We start from the raw sequence: 23,455 nt of genomic DNA, 5'->3' as shown, positions 1-23,455 counted from the left end.
TTTGAGAAACCAAGGCTATTGAGTCTGCCGATAATAATACGGTGATTGACAGAGTCGAAAGCCTTGGCCAAGTCAATGAAGACGGCTGCACAGTACTGTCTTTTATCGATGGCGGTTATGATATCGTTTAGTACCTTGAGCGTGGCTGAGGTGCACCTGTGACCAGCTCGGACACCGGATTGCACAGTAGAGAAGGTACGGTGGGATTCGAAATGGTCAGTGATCTGATTATTAACTTGGCTTTCGAAGACTTTAGAGAGGCAGGGCAGGATGAATATAGGTCTATACAGTTTGTACAGTTTGGGTCTAGAGTGTCACCCCTTTTGAAGAGGGGGATGACCGCGGCAGCTTTCCAATCTTTAGGGATCTCGGACGATACGAAAGAGAGGTTGAACAGACTGGTAATAGGGGTTGCAACAATGGCGGCGGATAGTTTTAGAAATAGAGGGTCCAGATTGTCTAGCCCAGCTGATTTGTACGGGTCCAGGATTTGCAGCTCTTTCAGAATATCTGCAATCTGGAATTGGGTGAAGGAGAAGCGGGAGAGGCTCGGGCAAGTAGCTGCGGGGGGGACGGAGCTGTTGGCCGGGGCTGGGGTAGCCAGGAGGAAAGCATGGCCAGCTGTAGAGAAATGCTTATTGAAATGTTCGTTTGTCATGGATTTATCGGTGGTGACCGTGTTACCTAGTCTCAGAGCAGTGGGCAGCTGGGAGGAGGTGCTCTTGTTCTCCATGGACTTTACAGTGTCCCAAAAATGTTTGGAGTTAGAGCTACAGGATGCAAATTTCTGTTTGAAAAAGCTAGCCTTTGCTTTCCTGACAGACTGCGTGTATTGGTTCCTGACTTCCCTGAAAAGTTGCATATCGCGGGGACTATTTGATGCAATTGCAGTCCACCACAGGATGTTTTTGTGCTGGTCAAGGGCAGTCAGGTCTGGAGTGAACCAAGGGCTATATCTGTTCTTAGTTCTACATTTTTTGAAAGGGGAATGCTTATTTAAGATGGTGAGGAAATTACTTTTAAAGAACGACCAGGCATCCTCGACTGACGGGATGAGGTCAATATCCTTCCAGGATACCCGGGCCAGGTCGATTAGAAGGGCCTGCTCGCAGAAGTGTTTTAGGGAGCGTTTGACAGTGATGAGGGGTGGTCGTTTGACCGCGGACCCATAGCGGATGCAGGCAATGAGGCAGTGATCGCTGAGATCCTGATTGAAAACAGCAGAGGTGTATTTGGAGGGCAAGTTGGTCAGGATAATATCTATGAGGGTGCCCGTGTTTACGGATTTAGGGTTGTACCTGCTGGGTTCCTTGATGATTTGTGTGAGATTGAGGGCATCTAGATTAGCTTGTAGGACTGCCAGGGTGTTAAGCATATCCCAGTTAGGTCACCTAACAGAACGAACTCTGAAGATAGATGAGGGGCAATCAATTCACATATGGTGTCCAGGGCACAGCTGGGAGCTGAGGGGGGTCTATAACAGGTGGCAACGGTGAGAGACATTTCTGGGGAGATACATTTTTTAAATTTGAAGCTCAAACTGTTTTGGCATAGACCTGGAAAGTATGACAGAACTTTGCAAGCTATCTCTGCAGTATATTGCAACTCCTCCCCCTTTGTGTGCTAGTGTTATTTATTCGAGGTACTCCTCGCTCTTTTGTTTGGGTTTCAACCCTGTGTTTTTGTTACGTGTTTGTTTGGTCTTAGTCCCTGTGCCTTTACATGGCACGCCATAATTTGGGCATAATAAAAAACCCTATTACGCATTCCTGCGCCTGTCTCCCGAATCTCTTCATGCCAACGTGACAACAAGGATATGTGTGTCCAGAATAAAATTATTTCCATGCATCTGATGGCGTGCATTTATTAATTATTCATGGAGCAAACTAAGATAATTGCTCATAAATCCAAGATAATAATCTGGACTGATCCAAGAAAATGACCCTATAAAATGTATCAACGATTTGAGCAATTCAACGCATTTCCAGGAAATGGTAACATATGGAATGTGAGGCTATTGGCAGAAGAGGTGCAGCTGCAAGGAGGGCTATAAAAAAACTCAAGGGAGTAAATATATTGCATAAAGATATAATACAAGATATAATAAATATAGACAGAGTCTGTCTGCCTGAATGTACTGGTGCTGCTGTTAAGGATTTTGTTTATAGGTGCTATTACAATGGCATAATTTAGGAGGTAAAGATAACATGATTGCAGATAACATGTTTCTCAAAGGGGCAAAATATGATTTGGAAATCAAATACAATTTCTAGCCCTGGGATGACAAACCCCAATAGTGAACTGGAATAACTGTGGGTCAGTGTCTGTCTGTAGACTGTCTCCCCCAGTCACCATACAGACAGAAAGTCACCACAGTCTCTTTCAGACAGACTCCAATCTATTGTTGTTAGAGCGTCTGAGGTTGACTCCCGGGGGCCATCCCATGACAACGCGGGCAGCCATGGAAACGCTGTGCTGTAGTCTACTCTGGGAAGAGAAGAGGTCTGGTCTGTTTAGTGTTCAGAGGAAGCAGAAGCATTCAAGAGCTGCTAGTGTCTTCTGGAGCTTGGGAGACAGGGGGATGTCTGCCGGAGCTAAAGAAGGCGAGGGTGTTAGGGAGGGCAGGTAAGTGGGCACAGTGTAACAAATGAATAGTCACAACAAACTATATCAAAACTAGCGTGCCCTCACATTGTTGAGCACACTCCCCCTCTCCCTACCCTGCATGGCCTGTGCCCCCGGCAACTGAGAGCTCCACAGTACTTTTATCAAAGGGACATCTCATTATTGAGTCCCACAATGTCAATGACGAACAGAGGAAATCAAGCTAATAGAGGCTGGGTTCAAATAGCAATACACTTTCTTTGGAGAGGAGACATGGCTATCTAGGCTAACAACCTAGCACGTGTGCAAAGGGAACTGCATTGACAGGTGTTGTTAAAATGACCACAACACTGTTTTCTGCTATCACTGCGGGGTTTGTCACTGTTTTGAACATTCATTTGGATAGACTCAGTCCAAGTACAACATTGGTGCATATCACAGCTTCCAGTCTCCGTTTCACAGACAGGCTCTGAGTTCATTCAACACAGTCCTATTTAACCTGCTGGCTCTGACTGAAAGACACAGCCTCCAACTGACACAGCTGCCAGTCACACATTTCTCTTCCTGTCAATGTGCCAGCTCTCTCACCGTATCGCTATACCCAGGCCCCCGTCTGTCCGTCCTTCCATCCATCCCACACCCTCAGAGAGAGCAGCTTTGTGTGACTGGGAGCACTTCCTGTGTGACCCCACAACCAAACCACACAGACACACCACACGTACACACCAGTGCTCCTTCAGCAGAACACACAATTAGATGCAGTGAGGGGGGATGGCTCAACCACGGGCAGCTGTAAGCAATATGAGATCTTTACAATCATTATGTAATTAAATGTCATTTTTGCAAATGACACTGCTAAATGGATTTTAATATCCACCCTGCCTTGTTCACTAATCCATTTAGGGGCAAATTAGCGATGTGGGATTTTTGGGAACCCTAGTCTACGTTTTGTTGCTGTGGATTTCCCAACGGCTCTGAGTTCCAACAGCACAAAGTTAATTATGAGCACAGAACATCCCGTCTAAAAGGCAAACCTCAACTAGCCTGTACCCCTGCACAATGACTCGGTGCCGGTGCCCCCTGTATATATCGTCGTTATTCTTATTGTGTTACTTTGTATTATTACTTTTTATTTTAGCCTACTTGGTAAATATTTTCTTCTTCTTGAACTGCACTGTTGGTTAAGGGCTTGTAAGTAAGCATTTCACGGTAAAGTCGTGGCCAAAAGTTTTGAGAATGACACAAATATTAATTTCCACAAAGTTTGCTGCTTCAGTGTCTTTAGATATTTTTGTTACTATGGAATACTGAAGTATAATTACAAGCATTTCATAAGTGTCTTTTATTGACAATTACATAAAGTTGATGCAAAGAGTCAATATTTGCAGTGTTGACCCTTCTTTTTCAAGACCTCTGCAATCTGCCCTGGCATGCTGTCAATTCACTTCTGGACCACATCCTGACTGATGGCAGCCCATTCTTGCATAATCAATGCTTGGAGTTTGTCAGAATTTGTGGGTTTTTGTTTGTCCACCCGCCTCTTGAGGATTGACCACAAGTTCTCAATGGGATTAAGGTCTGGGGAGTTTCCTGGCCATGGACGCAAAATATCGATGTTTTGTTCTCCGAGCCACTTAGTTATCACTTTTGCCTTATGGTAAGGTGCTCCATCATGCTGGAAAAGGCATTGTTCGTCACCAAACTGTTCCTGGATGGTTGGGAGAAGTTGCTCTCAGAGGATGTGTTGGTACCATTCTTTATTCATGGCTGTGTTCTTAGGCAAAATGGTGAGTGAGCCCATTCCCTTGGCTGAGAAGCAACCCCACACATGAATGGTCTCAGGATGCTTTACTGTTGGCATGACACACGACTGTGAAAGAAACTAGCTCCCTGGTATACAGAAAATACCCGAGCTCTGAAGCAAGCTTCCAGAAAATTGGAACGGAAATGGCGCCACACCAAACTGGAAGTCTTCCGACTAGCTTGGAAAGACAGCACCGTGCAGTATCGAAGAGCCCTCATTACTGCTCGATCATCCTATTTTTCCAACTTAATTGAGGAAAATAAGAACAATCCAAAATTTTATTTTTGATACTGTCGCAAAGCTAACTAAAAGCAGCATTCCCCAAGTGAGGATGGCTTTCACTTCAGCAGTAATAAATTCATGAACTTCTTTGAGGAAAAGATCATGATCATTAGAAAGCAAATTACGGACTCCTCTTTAAATCTGCGTATTCCTCCAAAGCTCAGCTGTCCTGAGTCTGCACAACTCTGCCAGGACCTAGGATCAAGAGAGACACTTAAGTGTTTTAGTACTATATCTCTTGACACAATGATGAAAATAATCATGGCCTCTAAACCTTCAAGCTGCATACTGGACCCTATTCCAACTAAACTACTGAAAGAGCTGCTTCCTGTGCTCGGCCCTCCTATGTTGAACATAATAAACGGCTCTTTATCCACCGGATGTGTACCAAACTCACTAAAAGTGGCAGTAATAAAGCCTCTCTTGAAAAAGCCAAACCTTGACCCAGAAAATATAAAAAACTATCGGCCTATATCGAATCTTCCATTCCTCTCAAAAAGTTTCGAAAAAGCTGTTGCGCAGCAACTCACTGCCTTCCTGAAGACAAACAATGTATACGAAATGCTTCAGTCTGGTTTTAGACCCCATCCTAGCACTGAGACTGCACTTGTGAAGGTGGTAAATGACCTTTTAATGGCGTCAGACCGAGGCTCTGCATCTGTCCTCGTGCTACTAGACCTTAGTGCTGCCTTTGATACCATCGATCACCACATTCTTTTGGAGAGATTGGAAACCCAAATTGGTCTACACGGACAAGTTCTGGCCTGGTTTAGATCTTATCTGTTGGAAAGATATCAGTTTGTCTCTGTGAATGGTTTGTCCTCTGACAAATCAATAGTACATTTCAGTGTTCCTCAGGGTTCCGTTTTAGGACCACTATTGTTTTCACTATATATTTTACCTCTTGGGGATCTCATTCGAAAACATAATGTTAACTTTCACTGCTATGCGGATGACACACAGCTGTACATTTCAATGAAACATGGTGAAGCCCCAAAATTGACCTCGCTAGAAGCCTGTGTTTCAGACATAAGGAAGTGGATGGCTGAAAACGTTCTACTTTTAAACTCGGACAAAACAGAGATGCTTGGTCTAGGTCCCAAGAAACAAAGAGATCTTCTGTTAAATCTGACAATTAATCTTGATGGTTGTAAAGTCGTCTCAAATAAAACTGTGAAGGACCTCGGCGTTACTCTGGACCCTGATCTCTCTTTTGACGAACATATCAAGACTGTTTCAAGGACAGCTTTTTTCCATCTACGTAACATTGCAAAAGTCAGAAATTTTCTGTCCAAAAATGTGGCAGAAAAATGTATCCATGCTTTTGTTACTTCTAGGTTAGACTACTGCAATGCTCTACTTTCCGGCTACCCGGATAAAGCACTAAATAAACTTCAGTTAGTGCTAAATACGGCTGCTAGAATCCTGACTAGAACCAAAAAATTTGATCACATTACTCCAGTGCTAGCTTCCCTACACTGGCTTTCTGTTAAGGCAAGGGCTGATTTCAAGGTTTTACTGTTAACCTACAAAGCGTTACATGGGCTTGCTCCTACCTATCTTTCCGAGTTGGTCCTGCCGTACATACCTACACGTACGCTACGGTCACAAGACGCAGGCCTCCTAATTGTCCCTAGAATTTCTAAGTAAACAGCTGGAGGCAGGGCTTTCTCCTATAGATCTCCATTTTTATGGAATGGTCTGCCTACCCATGTGAGAGACACAGACTCGGTCTCAACCTTTAAGTCTTTACTGAAGACTCATCTCTTCAGTAGGTCATATGATTGAGTGTAGTCTGGCCCAGGAGTGTGAAGGTGAACGGAAAGGCTCTGGAGCAACGAACCGCCCTTGCTGTCTCTGCCTGGCCAGTTCCCCTCTCTCCACTGGGATTCTCTGCCTCTAACCCTATTACAGGGGCTGAGTCACTGGCTTACTGGTGCTCTTTCATGCCGTCCCTAGGAGGGGTGCGTCACTTGAGTGGGTTGAGTCACTGACGTGATCTTCCTGTCTGGGTTGGCCCCCCCCCCCCCCCCCCCTTGGTTTGTGCCGTGGCGGAGATCTTTGTGGGCTATACACGGCCTTGTCTCAGGATGGTAAGTTGGTGGTTGAAGATTTCCCTCTAGTGGTGTGGGGGCTGTGCTTTGGCAAAGTGGGTGGGGTTATATCCTTCCTGTTTGGCCCTGTCCGGGGGTATCCTCGGATGGGGCCACAGTGTCTCCTGACCCCTCCTGTCTCAGCCTCCAGTATTTATGCTGCAGTAGTTAATGTGTCGGGGGGCTAGGGCCAGTTTGTTATATCTGGAGGACTTCTCCTGTCTTATCCAGTGTCCTGTGTGAATTTAAGTATGCTCTCTCTAATTCTCTCCTTCTCTCTTTCTTTCTCTCTCTCGGAGGACCTGAGCCCTAGGACCATGCGTCAGGACTACCTGGCATGATGACTCCTTGCTGTCCCCAGTCCACCTGGCCTTGCTGCTGCTCCAGTTTCAACTGTTCTGCCTGCGGCTATGGAACCCTGACCTGTTCACCGGACGTGCTAAAAAAGCCAACTGACATTTACTCCTGAGGTGCTGACTTGCTGCACCCTCGATAACTACTGTGATTATTATTATTTGACCATGCTGGTCATTTATGAACATTTGAACATCTTGGCCATGTTCTGTTATAATCTCCACCCGGCACAGCCACAAGAGGACTGGCCACCCCTCATAGCCTGGTTCCTCTCTAGGTTTCTTCCTAGGTTTTTTCCTTTCTAGGGAGTTTTTCCTAGCCACCGTGCTTCTACACCTGCATTGCTTGCTGTTTGGGGTTTTAGGCTGGGTTTCTGTACAGCACTTTGAGATATCAGCCGATGTACGAAGTGCTATATAAATACATTTGATTTGATTTGATTTGATGACTGATGGTAGCGCTCACCTTGTCTTTTCCGGACAAGCTTTTTTCCGGATGCCCCAAACAATCGGAAAGGGGATTCATCAGAGAAAATGACTTTACCTCAGTCCTCAGCAGACCAATCCCTGTACCGTTTGCAGAATATCAGTCTGTCCCTGATGTTTTCCTGGAGAGAAGTGGCTTCTTTGCTGCCCTTTATGACACCAGGCCATCCTCCAAAAGTCTTCGCCTCACTGTGTGTGCAGATGCACTCACACCTGCCTGCTGCCATTCCTGAGCAAGCGCCCTGAAGCCTTCTTCACAACAATTGAACTGCTCTCCTTGAAGTTCTTGATGATCCGATAAATGGTTGATTTAGGTGCAATCTTACTGGCAGCAATATCCTTGCCTGTGAAGCCCTTTTTGTGCAAAGCAACGATGATGGCACATGTTTCCTTGCAGGTAACCATGGTTGACAGGGGAAGAACAATGATTCCAAGCACCACCCTCCTTTTGAAGCTTCCAGTCTATTATTCGAACTCAATCAGCATGACAGAGTGATCTCCAGCCTTGTCCTCGTCAACACTCACACCTGTGTTAACGAGAGAATCACTGACATGATGTCAGCTGGTCCTTTTGTGGCAGGGCTGAAATGCAGTGGAAATGTTTTTTGGGGATTCAGTTCATTTGCATGGCAAGAGGGATTTTGCAATGAATTGCAATTCATCTGATCACTCTTCATAACATTCTGGAGTATATGCAAATTGCCATCATACAAACTGAGGCAGCAGACTTTGTGAAAATTAATATTTGTGTCATTCTCAAACTTTTGGCCACGACTGTACACTTGTTGTATTCGGCGCATGTGGCAAACAAAGTTTGATTTGATTTGATTTGAAATGTGGAGTAATCTGTCATTCAGTCAGGGAGATCCAAGTGCTTCATTTTGTAGGGCATCCATCTACGGTAGCAGCCTGATTCACTAAATGGCCTCTCCTATGAAGGGGTGTTGGCTTTCACAGCTGTGGGTTGAGGGGTTTGAAGTATGCATTCCCCATTAGAGACAAATGTTGTTATTGTTTACTTCAATGATGCAGAACTAGCTGGAAACAGTGATGGCCACTGGCAGAGCCATGTGTATCTCTAGTACACGTCGCTGGATGGCAATGGGACAATACACAGCAGACTGAACCGCTTTTGAATAGTGCCAGATTCTGTTAATGTATGTTTTAGAAATCTAACAACAAAACCAGCATCCTAACAGAGGCCTTGAGTGGGGAAAAAGAGGCAGGAGAAAAACATGATGAGCACTCTTTCCATTACTCAAATCCTCCCCCTTCCTCCCAATTCAGACCTGCATTATTTGAGCAAATAGATTAGGCTAAAATAAGTGACAGCTCTCTATAGCTGCAATAAGATACGTTGTCTGTTCAAACAGTCATTAATTTGGTGCCTGTCATAACAGCAGATGACCTGGAAACAATCTCATCCCTCTTCATTGAGATCAAGCAGCATGCCCTGTTGGTGCATCTTGAACGGGATGTCTGATGTCCCATTTCTAGCAGTCTGTCTATAAACATGGCCTAGATTCTCCTGTGGAGGGACACATGAAGATACTTCTATGGCATTGGCAGCAGGAGGCCACTATGGACAAAAGGGCTGTGCCTTCTGTAAGCAGGGCAGAACAAGCGTATCAGCAGCAGAGAGCTGAGCACAGCCCCACAGCCACAATTACAGCCTGATGGAGCTGGACCTATTACTCACAATAAGACAGAGCACACCTCCACAACCAAAACACACTAGAGCAGGGTCTCAGCAGCACCACACGCCATACAAAACATGTCTGTGGAACTACATAAACTAACAGGGCCTCCACAAGATTCAAGAGCTTATGGGGTTTTCATTAAGATGACCCAAAGATGTACATACACAGGCCACTTTGGCCATATCTCAGTAACAATTAATTGTAAGCAGATGATCAGGCCTAAATATTCATAGGTAACTGGGATTTAGCCTAAAAAGGATAGCTGTGCTGTGAAAGCCATAGGAGGAAACTCTGTCATTATTGAACACATGCATGAAAGATATCTGTCCAGAAAGTCCAATCAAATAGGTAGCTTAAACAAACACAGATACCAGAACTTAAAAACACGAACATTTGCGTTGTGTTAAGAGTTGGAGTCTGTAGTGGGAGTATGCTGAGTGAGTGGGGTTTATCAAGGATTAGACTATAAGCTTTGGAAGGTGAAGTCATGGTGGGGTTTAAAAGAGAGGTTAGGTAGAAACAAGGGGGTGGATGGCAGTGAGATTGTTTCACCACAGCCAGACCAAAGAGGACAGAGTATCATAAGGGGCTCAATGGTGTTTCATATGTCTCCGAGTCTTTCTGCTCCACCTGTAGCAGAAACACTCACTGTCTTTTCATCTCACATCTCCACACCTATCTCATGTGTCTATCAGCACGCAGACACACACGCACACACACACAAATCTGTGTCATCACCATACTTGTTCTTACAGGATCCTCTGTTTTGACTTTGTGCACACTAAAACCAGGCCGTTACTTTTAGTCATGTTCTTTTTCAGTTGGATCTGACCCAATGTAGAAGAACAGATACAGAACATTCAATAACCCAACATGTTGTTCTACTCACAGAGGAAGTGGTCACACCCCAACTCTTGGGAAACAGTACCAGGAACCCCTAACACAGTTAGAACTGAGCAGCTCTTCCCGCTTTCTAGAAACCACTTTCCCAATGGGGACAGACTGAGCTAGGAACAACGTCAGTTCACAACTTCCCCTATCATCCCATCTAATCATATTCTCTGTGGACAAACAGCAGGAAGACAAAACCCACCACAGACCTTGTTCATTGTGGAGGCACACGACATCAGTTGACCTAGAGTGGGAACTGAGTCAACCCAATGCTCTGGGACCTGGCAGCTTGCATGAGTACTATGCTGCGGAGGTGAAAAAGCAACATGAACTATGATTAGTAGAATGGTGCATGGACGTGGTAGAGCAGAGGCAGAGAAAGGGGCAGACATCAGATCCACCAGGAGATTCATTAGGCACTCTGTGAGTCAGCTGTTTGTTTAGGGAAGGGCTTGGGTCTTGGCTCGCTATGGTTAGAAGGAGATAGGCTAGAGCTCACAAATGGTAGCATGAATAAAACATCATGGTGATGCTGAGAATTCTGGCAAGTTTATACACAATCTATGTGAAGAGGATGTTGGTTACCACAACAATTAAATGAAGATGTGCATATTAATGGTGTGAAAATGCAGAATCATAGAACTCAATAGGCATCTACAGAACAATTAATTTTGCCTAATGAATAACTTTGTTCGGCAAAGAGGGGCGTAACAGGTTTCATGGGAACCATAGTAACATTTATTGGGAGAAAGAATCAAATTAAACTGCTCAGTGTTTTCAGAATTGGTACAGCCTGCAATTTGCAAACAGCGGTGTGGCTCGGCTAAAAATAAACTAATTCCCGCTGGAAAATAATGTTGCCCTCCTATGATCCAGGACCTGTTCTGCTGGTCAGAGAGATCATGCTGCTGTATGCTGCTGAGTGTTGCTGCTGACCCCTCAATATGGTGCTCCACTCCACAATGTAAACCAGCCGTGACCTCAGGCGCTCAGGCTCAGGACCTCCTCATGACCCCTGCTGCACTATGGGGAGAGGCTGAGCATCAGCACCATGTAGTCAGAGTCCTTGGTGTGAGAGGCCAGCAGGGGGCTGAACAGGCTGGCGGCAGAACTAGGCTACATGCTGAGTGGAGCACCAGACTAGACTATACAGTGTGTTGAGGAGTCCCTCCCCACAACACAGGTTAGGAGATGAGGGTGGAGGAGGAGCAGCGATGAGGGTGTTTTCAAAACAAGGCCTGTCCAGGGTGATTTATGAGCAGCTAGCTCCCTGGAGAAAGTGTCTGGGTCTCATAAACACTAGCAACATCAACATCAATGTTCTCCTCTTTATAATGAACCTCAGTCACCCGAGCCACAACCTGTTCACCCCGCTACCATCTAGAAGGTGGAGACAGACCGAGAGACTGACAAACAGCTTCAATCTCCAGCCATCAGACTGTTAAATAGTCTCCACCAGCCGGCCACGGCCCAGTACCCTGCCCTGAACCTTAAGTCACTGTTACCACACGGTACTCTACCCTGCAACTTAGAGACTGCTGCCCTATATACAGTTGAAGTCGTAAGTTTACATACACTTAGGTTGGAGTCATTAAAACTCGTTTTTCAACCACTCCACTAATTTCTTGTTAACAAACTATAGTTTTGGCAAGTCGGTTAGGACATTTACTTTGTGTTTGACACAAGTAATTTTTCCAACAATTGTTTACAAACAGATTATTTCACTTATAATTCACTGTATCACAATTCCGGTGGGTCAGAAGTTCACATACACTAAGTTGACTGTGCCTTTAAACAGCTTGGAAAATTCCAGAAAATTATGTCATGGCTTTAGAAGCTTCTGACATCTTTTGAGTCAATTGGAGGTGTACCTGTGGTTGTATTTCAAGGCCTACCTTCAAGCTCAGTGCATCTTTGCTAGATATCATGGGAAAATCAAAAGAAATCAGCCAAGACTGGTCTGGTTCATCCTTGGGAGCAATTTCTAAATGCCTGAAGGTACCACGTTCATCTGTACAAACAATAGTACGCAAGTATAAACACCATGGGACCACGCAGCCATCATACCGCTCAGGAAGGAGACGCGTTCTGTCTCCTAGAGATGAACATACTTTGGTGCGAAAAGTGCAAATCAATCCCAGAACAACAGCAAAGGACCATGTGGAGATGCTGGAGGAAACAGGTACAAAAGTATCTATATCCACAGTAAAACGAGTCCTATATCGACTTAACCTGAAAGGCCGCTCAGCAAGGAAGAAGCCACTGCTCCAAAACCGCCATAAAAAAGCCAGACTACAGTTTGCTACACATGGGGACAAAGATCGTACTTTTTGGAGAAATGTCCTCTGGTCTGATGAAACAAAAATATAACTGTTTGGCCATAAAGACCATCGTTATGTTTGGAGGAAAAAGGGTGAGGGTTGCAAGCCGAAGAACACCATCCCAACCGTGAAGCACAGGGGTGGCAGCTTTATGTTGTGGTGGTGCTTTGCTGCAGGAGGGACTGGTGAACTTCACAAAATAGATGGCATCATGAGGGAGAAATTATGTGGATCTATTGAAGCAACATCTCAAGACATCAGTCAGGAAGTTAAAGCTTGGTTGCAAATGGGTCTTCCAAATGGACAATGGCCCCAAGCATAATTCCAAAGTTGTGGCAAAATGGCTTAAGGACAACAAAGTCAAGGTATTGGAGTGGCCATCACAAAGCCCTGACCTCAATCCTATTGAACATGTGTGAGCAGAACTGAAAAAGTGTGTGTGAGCAAGGAGGCCTACAAACCTGACTCAGTTACACCAGCTCTGTCAGGAGGAATGGGACAAAATTCACCCAACTTATTGTGGGAAGCTTGTGGAAGGCTACCCGAAACGTTTGACCCAAGTTAAATAATTTAAAGGCAGTGCTGCTAAATATTAATTGAGTGTACGTAAACGTCTGACCCACTGGGAATGTGATGAAAGAAGTAAAAGCTGAAATAAATCATTCTCTCTACTATTATTCTGAAATTTCACATTCTTAAAATAAAGTGGTGATCCTAACTGATCTAAGACAGGGAATTTTTAATGGATTAAATGTCAGGAATTGTGTAAAACTGAGTTTAAATGTATTTGGCTAAGGTGTATGTAAACTTCTGACTTCAACTGTACATAGTCATTGAACACTGGTCACTTTAATAATGTTTACATACTGTTTTACCCATGCAAAGTGCCTTCAGAAAGTGTTTATACCCCTTTACTTATTCCACCAATTGTTGTGTACAACCTGAACAAAAAATTTAATAAATATATTTTTTCCCCTCACCTTTTTCCCCTCACACACAATACCCCATAATGGCAAAGTGAAAACATGTTTTTAGAAACTTTCACAAATGTATTGAAAATTAAATACAGAAATATGTCATTGACATAAGTATTCACACCACTGAGTCAATACTTTGTAGAAGCACCTTCGGCGGCGATTACAGCTGTGAGTTTTTTTGTTTAAGTCTCTAAGAGCCTTGCACACCTGGATTGTACAATATTTGCACATTATTTTTTCAAAAATTATTCAAACTCTGTCAAGTTGATTGTTGATCATTGCTAGACAGCCATTTTCAAGTCTTGCTATAGATTTCCAAGCCGATTTAAGTCAAAACTGTAACTGGGCCGCTCAGGAACATTCAATGTTGGTAAGCAACTCCAGTGTAGATTTGGCCTTGTGTTTTAGGTTATTGTCCTGCTGAAAGGTGAATTCGCCTCCCAGTGTCTGTTGGAAAGCAGACTGTACCTGTAACGGAATTCCTCTTCATCCGAAGAGGAGGAGCAGGGATTCGACCAAAATGTAGCGTTGTCATAGGACATAATGAATTTATTTAAACAAGACAAAAATGAACTATACTTGAATAACTAACAAAATAACAAAACGGAGTAGACAGACCTGGACATGCGAACTTACATACAACGAAGAACTCACGAACAGGAAAATGACTACACAAAAGAACGAACGTACAAACAAACCGAGACAGTCCCGTGTGGCGCGACAAACACAGACACAGGAGACAACCACCCACAACAATCAATGTGAAAACACCTACCTTAATATGGCTCTCAATCAGAGGAAATGAAAACCACCTGCATCTAATTGAGAACCATATCAGGTCACCCTTTTAACAAACATAGAAACACATAACATAGACTACCCACCCAAACTCACGCCCTGACCGTCAAACACATACAAAATAACAGAAAACCGGTCAGGAACGTGACAGTACCAGTATTTTTTTCTATGATTTTGCCTATGCTTATAGTTTTATTCTGTTTCTTTTTATGAGTGGTACTCAGTCATGTGTTGTGCTGGATTTTCCATAAACATAAAGCTTGTATTCAGGACAAATAGTTCATTTCTTTGCCACATTTTTTGCAGTATTACTTAAGTGCCTTGTTGCAAACAGGTTGCATGTTTTGGAATATTTTTTATTCTGTACAGGCTTCCTTCTTTTCACTATGTCATTTAGGTTATTATTGTGGAGTAACTACAATGTTCTTGATCCATCCTTAGTTGTCTCTTATCACAGCCATTAAAATCTGTAACTGTTTTAAAATCACCATTGGCCTCATGGTGAAATCCCTGAGAAGTTTCCTTCCTCTCCGGCAACTGAGTTAGGAAGGATGCCTGTATCTTTGCAGGGGTTGGGTGTAATGATACACCATACAAAGCCTAATTAATAACTTCACCATGCTCAAAAGGATATTCAGTACTGCTTTTTTTTTTTTTTTACCCATCTACCAATAGGTTCCCCTCTATGTGAGGCATTGAAAAACCTCCCTGGTCTTTGTGGCTGTATCTGTGCTTAAATTTCACTACTCGATTGAGGGACCTTACAGATGACTTTATGTGTGGGGTACAGAGATGAGGTAGTTATTCAACAATCATGTTAATTAAGCAATAAGGCACAAGAGGCATTGCTGTATCATGAATACAGTCACAGGTAAATGCTGTTTTTCGGTCCGCTATAACAAAGGGGTTGAATTCTTATTGACTCAATGTTAAATTCAGGCTGTAACAAAACAAAATGTGGAAAAAGTAAAGGGGCATGATACTTTCCGAAGGGACTGTATATACTGTATTCTAGTCATGGTTCATCCTATATAACTACTGCTGTACACACCTTTTCTACTCATATGCTGTCCATACTTTATATATATATATATATATATATTCAGCCCTCTGTTTGTTAAACCCAGTGCGGCCAGTCTAATATATATATAATATATATACTAATCTCGGACTCGTTCTGATATTTCTTAATTTTTTAATTTTTATTTGGGGTTTTGTGTGTATTGTTTTGTATTGTTAGGTATTACTGCACTGTTGGAGCTAGAAACATAAGCATTTCACTGCACCTGCATTTACATCTGCAAAATATGTGTACGTGACCAATAGAATTTGATTTGATTTGAACAAACAGATACCAGTGTGCTGCAACATCTAGCAGATTTTAGCATGAACAGGTAAAACAGCATGTTTTCACACATGGTCACTCTTTTCATGGATGATATACACTGAGTATACCAAACATTCCCCCGTCCCCCCCGTCCCCGTCTCTGCCATGGGGCTGTGGTCTAGTGGAGCGTGTCTAAGCACCTACGGCCAAACCCCTCCCATAACAACACAGTCCACAGGCATGGAGACCATTTCATGCATACTTAAAGAAGATTACGGTGTAGTAGCTACATTGTGCAACTATACTGTACATACATTCTTGGTAGTCATTTTCAATCACTTCAACGTGAGTGGCTCAACAGGCCTAATCACAGTCCTACAGGACAAGAACAAAGCACATTCTGATATACATTATGTGCTTTCAAATTAATGATCTTCTTAATTATTAGTGCTGTAGGCATGGCAGCTATATGCTGACCTATACCATGACTGGCCGCATTGGGTTTACCAAACAGAGGGCTGAATAGATCGACAGGCACATAGAGCCAACATAAACCGCTTATAGGTGTCCCTTTAAATAGCATTCTAGCACTCTAAGCTCTTCGGCATGGTCTGCATTAAAGCCAGGAACAAAAGAAGAGAGCAAAGCAGATGTAGGATCGCCTCCCTGAACCCATGATCCATCCTGATAGGCGTATAATGAGAACCAGATCTATGTTCACACCATAACACACACAAATCCCCATTCAATATTCATGGAAGATTAGCCTCTTCATTGAGGCGGAGGGCAGATCGGAGGGATGGCGGGGGAGGGGAGAGGAGAGAAAGGCTGTCCAGGAAAATGTTGCTGCTGCTGGGCCTGATGAGGGACTGGGGAGGGCATGGCTGGTCTGAGCGCACCAGAATCATAAGGCATGCAGTCATGAAGTCATGAATGCTCACATGAAGTCATGAAGGCTCACATACAAACTGACAGGACTGAGGGGCAGATGGAGAGGAGAAGAGAGGAGTCAGCCTGGTTCTGTAAGGCCTAGGTCCCCAAAGGTCATGGCATGAAATGTTGCTTTGATACAGTAAACAAAGAGTGACTCAGCCCTTTTGCAGGGAGCCTAGAAAATGTAATCACACCGGCACTGATGTTAGCAGGCAAAGGCAGCTTCCATCGTCAGGCCACTGGCAATCAGCATCCCTATCAACATGGCCACTTTGTTTTCTCTTCATGAAGGTGTTTGCTTAACCAATGGAAAATATATCACTACTGGACACAAACATTTGCCTATTCCAAAGAAACAGATCTGTGTAGGTTGTTTAAATGTCAGTGGGACCACATCATTTCCCTGTCAGGTGCAGTGCTGCAGCTGGTAAACGTTTATATGACTGTAACTGTATTATGAGCAGACAGTCAGGTCCTTTTACTACTGAACCTCTCAACGTTTTAAGAGCTGGAAGTCACTCCCATTGTTATTAAAGTAGGCTGTTTCCTTACGTTGACCCCATTGAGAAAAACATGACTCAACAGTAGAACAGTGGCAAGACTGCAGTATGATGTCCAGTAATGTGATACTAATTAGCTTACAGCTTTACATAATGACTGAATGGGTTTATGGATTATTCCCAATGGATGCTTCTGTAACAATGGTTTCCTAAACCAAAAACACAACCTACAGAGTACAGACACACAAGTGAGAAGATAGAAACTTGGCATATATCCAGAATCTTGACATAATGTAGGCTTCTTGACATGACTGATTAGGAAAGTGACATTTAGGTCTTACATGTTTTGTAGTGTTCATTCAAGATTAGTGATTCACCCTAAAAGCAAATATTTTTTCCAGCCCGAAGAGAAGTGTGAAATGTGAAGGGACTGAAAGGGCCTTTTCAGTTGTGATTGATGGTGTATGCTGTTATGAAATGCTCCGTCAGGGCCGTGCTGGGGGCTTTGTGAAGGCTGGTAGGTGAGAGAGATGACCTGGGACTATAGAGGTCCACCAAGAGAAAGCCAGGATGCAGGCTGGGACAGGCAGGTAGGCAGGGCTCCAAGCTGAGGGCTCCGTGACCCATTTCAATCTTCCCCTGGCCTCAGAGGAGAACACAGTGGCTTACACTATTGTAGGCGAAGATATTATGACAACAAAATCTGAGCACACCGTTTCTATGCCAGTATGTGCATAAAGACTATAGGCTGATTGGGATCATTGGGATCAACAGTAAACTAACCCTATTCCTGCATTTGCTGTCTTGCATCACTACTATCCCATCCAAATATTCATAAAGCTTTTGTCCTCCTATGAAAACAAAAGTGTTACAGATTAATGAAAAGTATAGCTAGGATTTCTAGTGCTGCCCTCAATAGTGCTGGACCCTCTGCCCCCCAAATGGTCTGTAAGACCTGAGACCATGTGAACCGTGACGAATTGGGTGGTAAATCACTTTATTAATGGTTCACACCAAAGGGCATGGGAGCCATCCATAGCTTTAGCATTATGTGCACACGCTCATCAAACCTGGCAGAGCATTAGTATGTTGACAAATGGGTTGTATTGCCATTACATATCATTTTCTTCCTTCTTCCAAAACCTCAAATCTGGAGCCATATTGAAATCAGATGAGAGAGCATAATCCCTACGCTTATTAGTTTAACGCACTGCACTGAATAAAGATGTGTTTTGAAGAGTTTTTAAATACGGTGTTCATCTTGCAAACAAACCATTAGCACAGACTTAAGAGGACGACTCCAGAAGAGCAATACCTCCCTGTTGATGGAAACTCTGTGTGTGATACTGTCCTGAGTAAGACTGAGTACAATGACCTGGTTCATGTTGTAACTACCTTTGACCTGCTATGGCTTGATAGACCCACCCAGATGGAACTGCCATTCATGCCCTGGAATTTAGCTGGCTTTCCTGCCATTAAGGTCTAGACACACTGAGGAACACACTGAGGAACACACTGAGTCAAATGCATGGATTGGAAACTTTTCGTACTGCTGAGCCATCATGAATGTTCCTTTACATTTTGCGAGGAACTGTCAGTGAAATGTATTGAAATGTTGCACAATGACAGTGGAAGTTAATCAATGGAAACACAAGCAAAATGTAAAATCACTGACAAGAGCATCATTCTCAGGTTACATAATACAGCATCTTGTACTGAGTAACAATATATCCCTAAGACCTTGCAGAACATGCTTTCTCTCCTTTTCAGCAGGATACCATTCAAAGTGTGTGAGGCACTGTCCTGAAATACCAGCGACTTTCCGTGAGCATGGCAGTTATGTAAATGTTGTGCTCCACCACGATGTGTCCCACTGAGAACACACTGAGCTCCTCCACAGAGCCGGTTAGAGAGGAACAGCCCTGCTACCATCCATCAGTTCATCAACACCTTGCCAAGCGTTACTGTCCATGTCGTATATTCCTCAAAGCCCTGCCTGAGCCCCAGTGCTCCAGAGCTCTCCTCTCTTCTCAACACCATGGGCCATCCCAGCCACCTCCACCACAACCACAACCCCACACTACTCCCTGCTCTTATTTATAGACAAACAACAACTCTGGGAGGGAAGCAGGCTGAGGCTGCCTTACACATTTTTCAGTAAATGGATGATCTACACACCCAGGTCAGTGGGGAGAGCACACCAAGAGCACACTCTCGCTCACTTTGTTTCTCTAACACTCAAGGAATTATTGTGTTTCTCACACTATGACCTACAACTGGTCCTGGAGAAAACGGAATACAGGAGGGAGGAGAGTTACAGTGCATTCGGAAAGTATTCAGAACCCTTGACTTTTTCACATTTTGTTACATTACAGCCTTAATCTAAAATTGATTAAATAGTTTTTTCCCCTCATCAATCTACACACAATAACCCATATTGATAAAGCAAAAACATTTTATTAGAAATGTTTGCAAAACTTAAATATCACATTTACATAAGTATTCAGACCCTTTACTCAATACTTTGTTGTAGCACCTTAGGCAGCAATTACAGCCTTGAGTGTTCTAGGTTATGACACTACAAGCTTACCACACCTGTATTTGGGGAGTTTCTCCCATTCATCTCAAGCTATGTCAGCAGTACAGCGTCGCTGCACAGCTATTTTTAGATCTCTTCAGAGATGTTTTATTGGGTTCAAGTCCGGGCTCTGGCTGGGCTACTCAAAGACATTCAGAGACTTGTCCCGAAGCCACTCCTGCGTTGTCTTACCTGTGTGCTTAGGGTCTTTGTCCTGTTGGAAGGCGAACCTTCACCCCAGTCTGAGGTCTGGAGCAGGTTTTCATCAAGGGTCTCTCTGTACTTTTCTCCTTTCATCTTTCCCTCGATCCTGACTACTCTCCCAGTCCCTGCCGCTGAAAAACATCCCCACAGCATGATTCTCCCACAGTAGGGCCAGAGAATCTTGTTTCTCATGGTTTCAGTCCTTTAGGTGCGTTTTGGCAAACTCCAAGTGGGCTGTCATGTGCCTTTTACTGAGGAGTGGCTTCCGTCTAGCCACTTAACCATAAAGGCCTGATTGGTGGAGTGCTGCAGAGATGCTTGTCCTTCTGTAAGTTTCTCACATCTCCACAGAGGAACTCTGGAGCTCTGTATGAGTAACCATCGGGTTCTTGGTCACCCTTACCAAGGCCCTTCTCCCCCGATTGCTCAGTTTGGCCGTGCGGCCAGCTCTAGGAAGAGTCTGGGTGGAGCCTCGACACAATCCTGTCTTGGAACTCTACGGACTGTTCGTTCATAGAGGCTTGGTTTTTGCTCTGACATGCACTGTCAACTATGGGACCTTATATAGACATGTGTGTGCCTTTCCAAATCATGTCCAATCAATTGAATTTACCACAGGTGGACTCCAGTCAAGTTTTTGAAACATCACAAGGATGATAATTGGAAACCGGATGCACCTGAGCTCAATTTCAAGTCTCATAGCAAAGGGTCTGAATACTTATGTAAATAAGGTATTTCTATTATCATTTTTTATACATTTGTAAAAATTTCTACAAAATGGTTTTTGCTTTGTCATTATGGGGTATTGTGTGTATATTGATGAGGATTTAAAAATATATATAATACATTTTAGAATAAGGCTGTAACGTAACAAAATATGGAAAAAGTCAAGGGGTCTGAATTCTTTCAGAATCCACTGTATGTTCCCATAAAGAACCACAGCTATTCTAACAGTCAGGAAGGAAAGCAATGGATGACACTTACTGTAAGTGAAGCTGAGTCGTGGAGTGACATCGTCCTCGGTGGCAGCTGCTTGGACAAAGGCGTAGGCCAGTAGAAGAGTGAAGGCCGGGAAACAGAGCTGGACCATGCTTATTGTCCACATGGCTCCTCTCCTCACGACTGCCAGCCAACTCACACTGTTTGTTTTTCAGGATTTGGGGGAATTCATGAACAGCGTCTTTTTCTCCCGTGTTTATTTTCTCTCCCTCTCTTCCTGTAGGTCTGGGCTCCCTAAATGGGAGACCTGTGCTCTATTGTGAAAGTGAAGCTTCTCCGGGGCTGCAGACAACTCTGGCCTTGGAATGATGACCTTTCACCTCACAACGAGCCTCCCAGGACGGACAGCCAATCAGCCTCCATACAGTCAAACCACCCCAGGGGCTCAGCTGAGATCTACACACATGGACAAAAGAACATTCATTCACATTGGTGTACAGACAGTGCAACACAGTTCACATGATTCCTCTCCTTATCATGGAACATTGGTTCGGAAAAACATTCCATTCGCACATGTCTCAGTACTAACAAAGGCTTTAGCCATAAGGCTACTGGCTACATAGGAGCTACTTTAGGCTGAGTGCACTTCCCTGTGTTTGTGTTTGTTAGACATAACTGGCTGGACGTATATTAATTTCATAGCTTGTGGTCATTTCTGTCTGTTTTCAGATGGGCAGAGTGCACTCTTTACCTGGACCAAAACAAACACATCCTCTGTCCTCTTAACGGGCCCATAATATCATATCTGACAGACTGAGACAAAGCAGAGCTGAGACAAAGACTCCCTTCTCTATGTTAATATCATAATATCACCTGGCTTGTATGGGTCTGCTTTCAATTCAAATCAAAACCAAATCAAGTATATTTGGTCGTGTACATATATTTTCAGATGTTATCGCAAGAGCAGCAAAATTCTTGTGTTTCTTGGTCCAGCAGTGCAATTATACCTATTAATACAAAACAGTACATGCAAATATATATATACAGTACCAGTCAAAAGTTTGGACACACCTACTCATTCAAGGGTTTTCTTTATTTTTATACTATTTTCTACATTGTAGAATAATAGTAAAGACATCAAATCTATGAAATAACACATATGGAGTCATGTAGTAACCAAAAAAGTGTTAAACAAATCAAAATATATTTTATATTTGAAATTCTTCAAAGTGGCCACCCTTTGCCTTGATGACAGTTTTGCACACTCTTGGCGCTCTTGACAATAGTAAAACTAAAGAAATACAGTTGAAGTCGGAAGTTTCAATATACTTAGGTTGGAGTCATTACAACTTGTTATTCAACCACTCCACAAATGTCTTGTTAACAAACTATAGGTTTGGCAAGTCGATTAGGACATATACTTTGTGTTTGACACAAGTATTTTTTCCAACAATTGTTTACTTATAATTCACTGTATCACAATTCCAGTGGGTCAGAAGTTAACATACACTAAGTTGACTGTGCCTTTAAACAGCTTGGGAAATTCCAGAAAATGATGTCATGGCTTTAGAAGCTTCTGATTGACTCAAATGTTGTCAATTAGCCTATTGGAGGTGTACCTGTGGATGTATTTCAAGGACTACCTTCAAACTCAGTGCCTCTTTGCTAGACATCATGGGAAAATCAAAAGAAATCAGCCAAGACCTCAGAAAACAAATTGTAGACCTCCACAAGTCTGGTTCATCCTTGGGAGCAATTTCCAAACACCTGAAGGTACCACGTTCACCTGTACAAACAATAGTATGCAAGTATAAACACCATGGGACCAAGCAGCCGTCATACCGCTCAGGAAGGAGACGCGTTCTGTCTCCTGGAGATGAACGTACTTTGGTGCGAAAAGTGCAAATCCCAGAACAACAGCAAAGGACCTAGTGAAGACGCTGGAGGAAACATGTACAAAAGTATCTATAGCCACAGTAAAAAGAGTCTTATATCGAGCAAGGAAGAAGCCACTGCTCCAAAACCGCCATAAGAAAGCCAGACTACAGTTTGCAACTGCACATGGGGACAAAGATTGTACTTTTTGGAGAAATGTCCTCTGGTCTGATGAAAAAAATAGAACTGTTTGGCAATAATGGCCATCGTTATGTTTGGAGGAAAAAGGGGAAGCTTGCAAGCCGAAGAACACCATCCCAGCCGTGAAGCACAGGGGTGGCAGCATCATGTTGTGGCGGTGCTTTGCTGCAGGAGGGACTGGTGAACTTCACAAAATAGATGACATCATGAGGATGGAAAATTATGTGGATATATTGAAGCAGCATCTCAAGACATCAGTCAGGAAGTTAAAGCTCGGTCGCAAATGGGTCTTCCAAATGGACAATGACCCCAAGCATACTTCCAAAGTTGTGACAAATGGCTTAAGGACAACAAAGTCAAGGTGTTGGAGTGGCCATCACAAAGCCCTGACCTCAATCCTATAGAAAATGTGTGAGCAGAACTGAAAAAGCGTGTGCGAGCAAGGAGGCCGACAAACCTGACACAGTTACACCAGCTCTGTCAGGAGGAATGGGACAAAATTCACCCAACTTATTGTGGGAAGCTCGTGGAAGGCTACCCGAAACGTTTGAGCATTTAAAGGCAATGCTACCAAATACTAATTGAGTGT

At 43.6% G+C, this 23,455-nt stretch overlaps 1 protein-coding gene across 1 annotated transcript in view; it reads right to left on the bottom strand.

The window, feature by feature from the left end:
* LOC120053462 (semaphorin-4B-like) overlaps positions 1–23,455 on the bottom strand; it is a 63,785-nt gene that overhangs the window by 4,942 nt on the left and 35,388 nt on the right. The window contains exon 2 of the mRNA XM_039000588.1: positions 20,836–21,246. Within this exon, the coding sequence (XP_038856516.1) occupies positions 20,836–20,956 (121 nt within the window). The 5' untranslated portion in view covers positions 20,957–21,246. The remainder of the gene's footprint in view (positions 1–20,835; positions 21,247–23,455) is intronic.

The sequence above is a fragment of the Salvelinus namaycush genome, chromosome 9 (genome assembly GCF_016432855.1).
Source record: "Salvelinus namaycush isolate Seneca chromosome 9, SaNama_1.0, whole genome shotgun sequence".
Taxonomy (NCBI): domain Eukaryota; kingdom Metazoa; phylum Chordata; class Actinopteri; order Salmoniformes; family Salmonidae; genus Salvelinus; species Salvelinus namaycush.
Note: the sequence above shows the minus strand (reverse complement) of the source record. Positions and strands in the feature narration are given on the sequence as shown.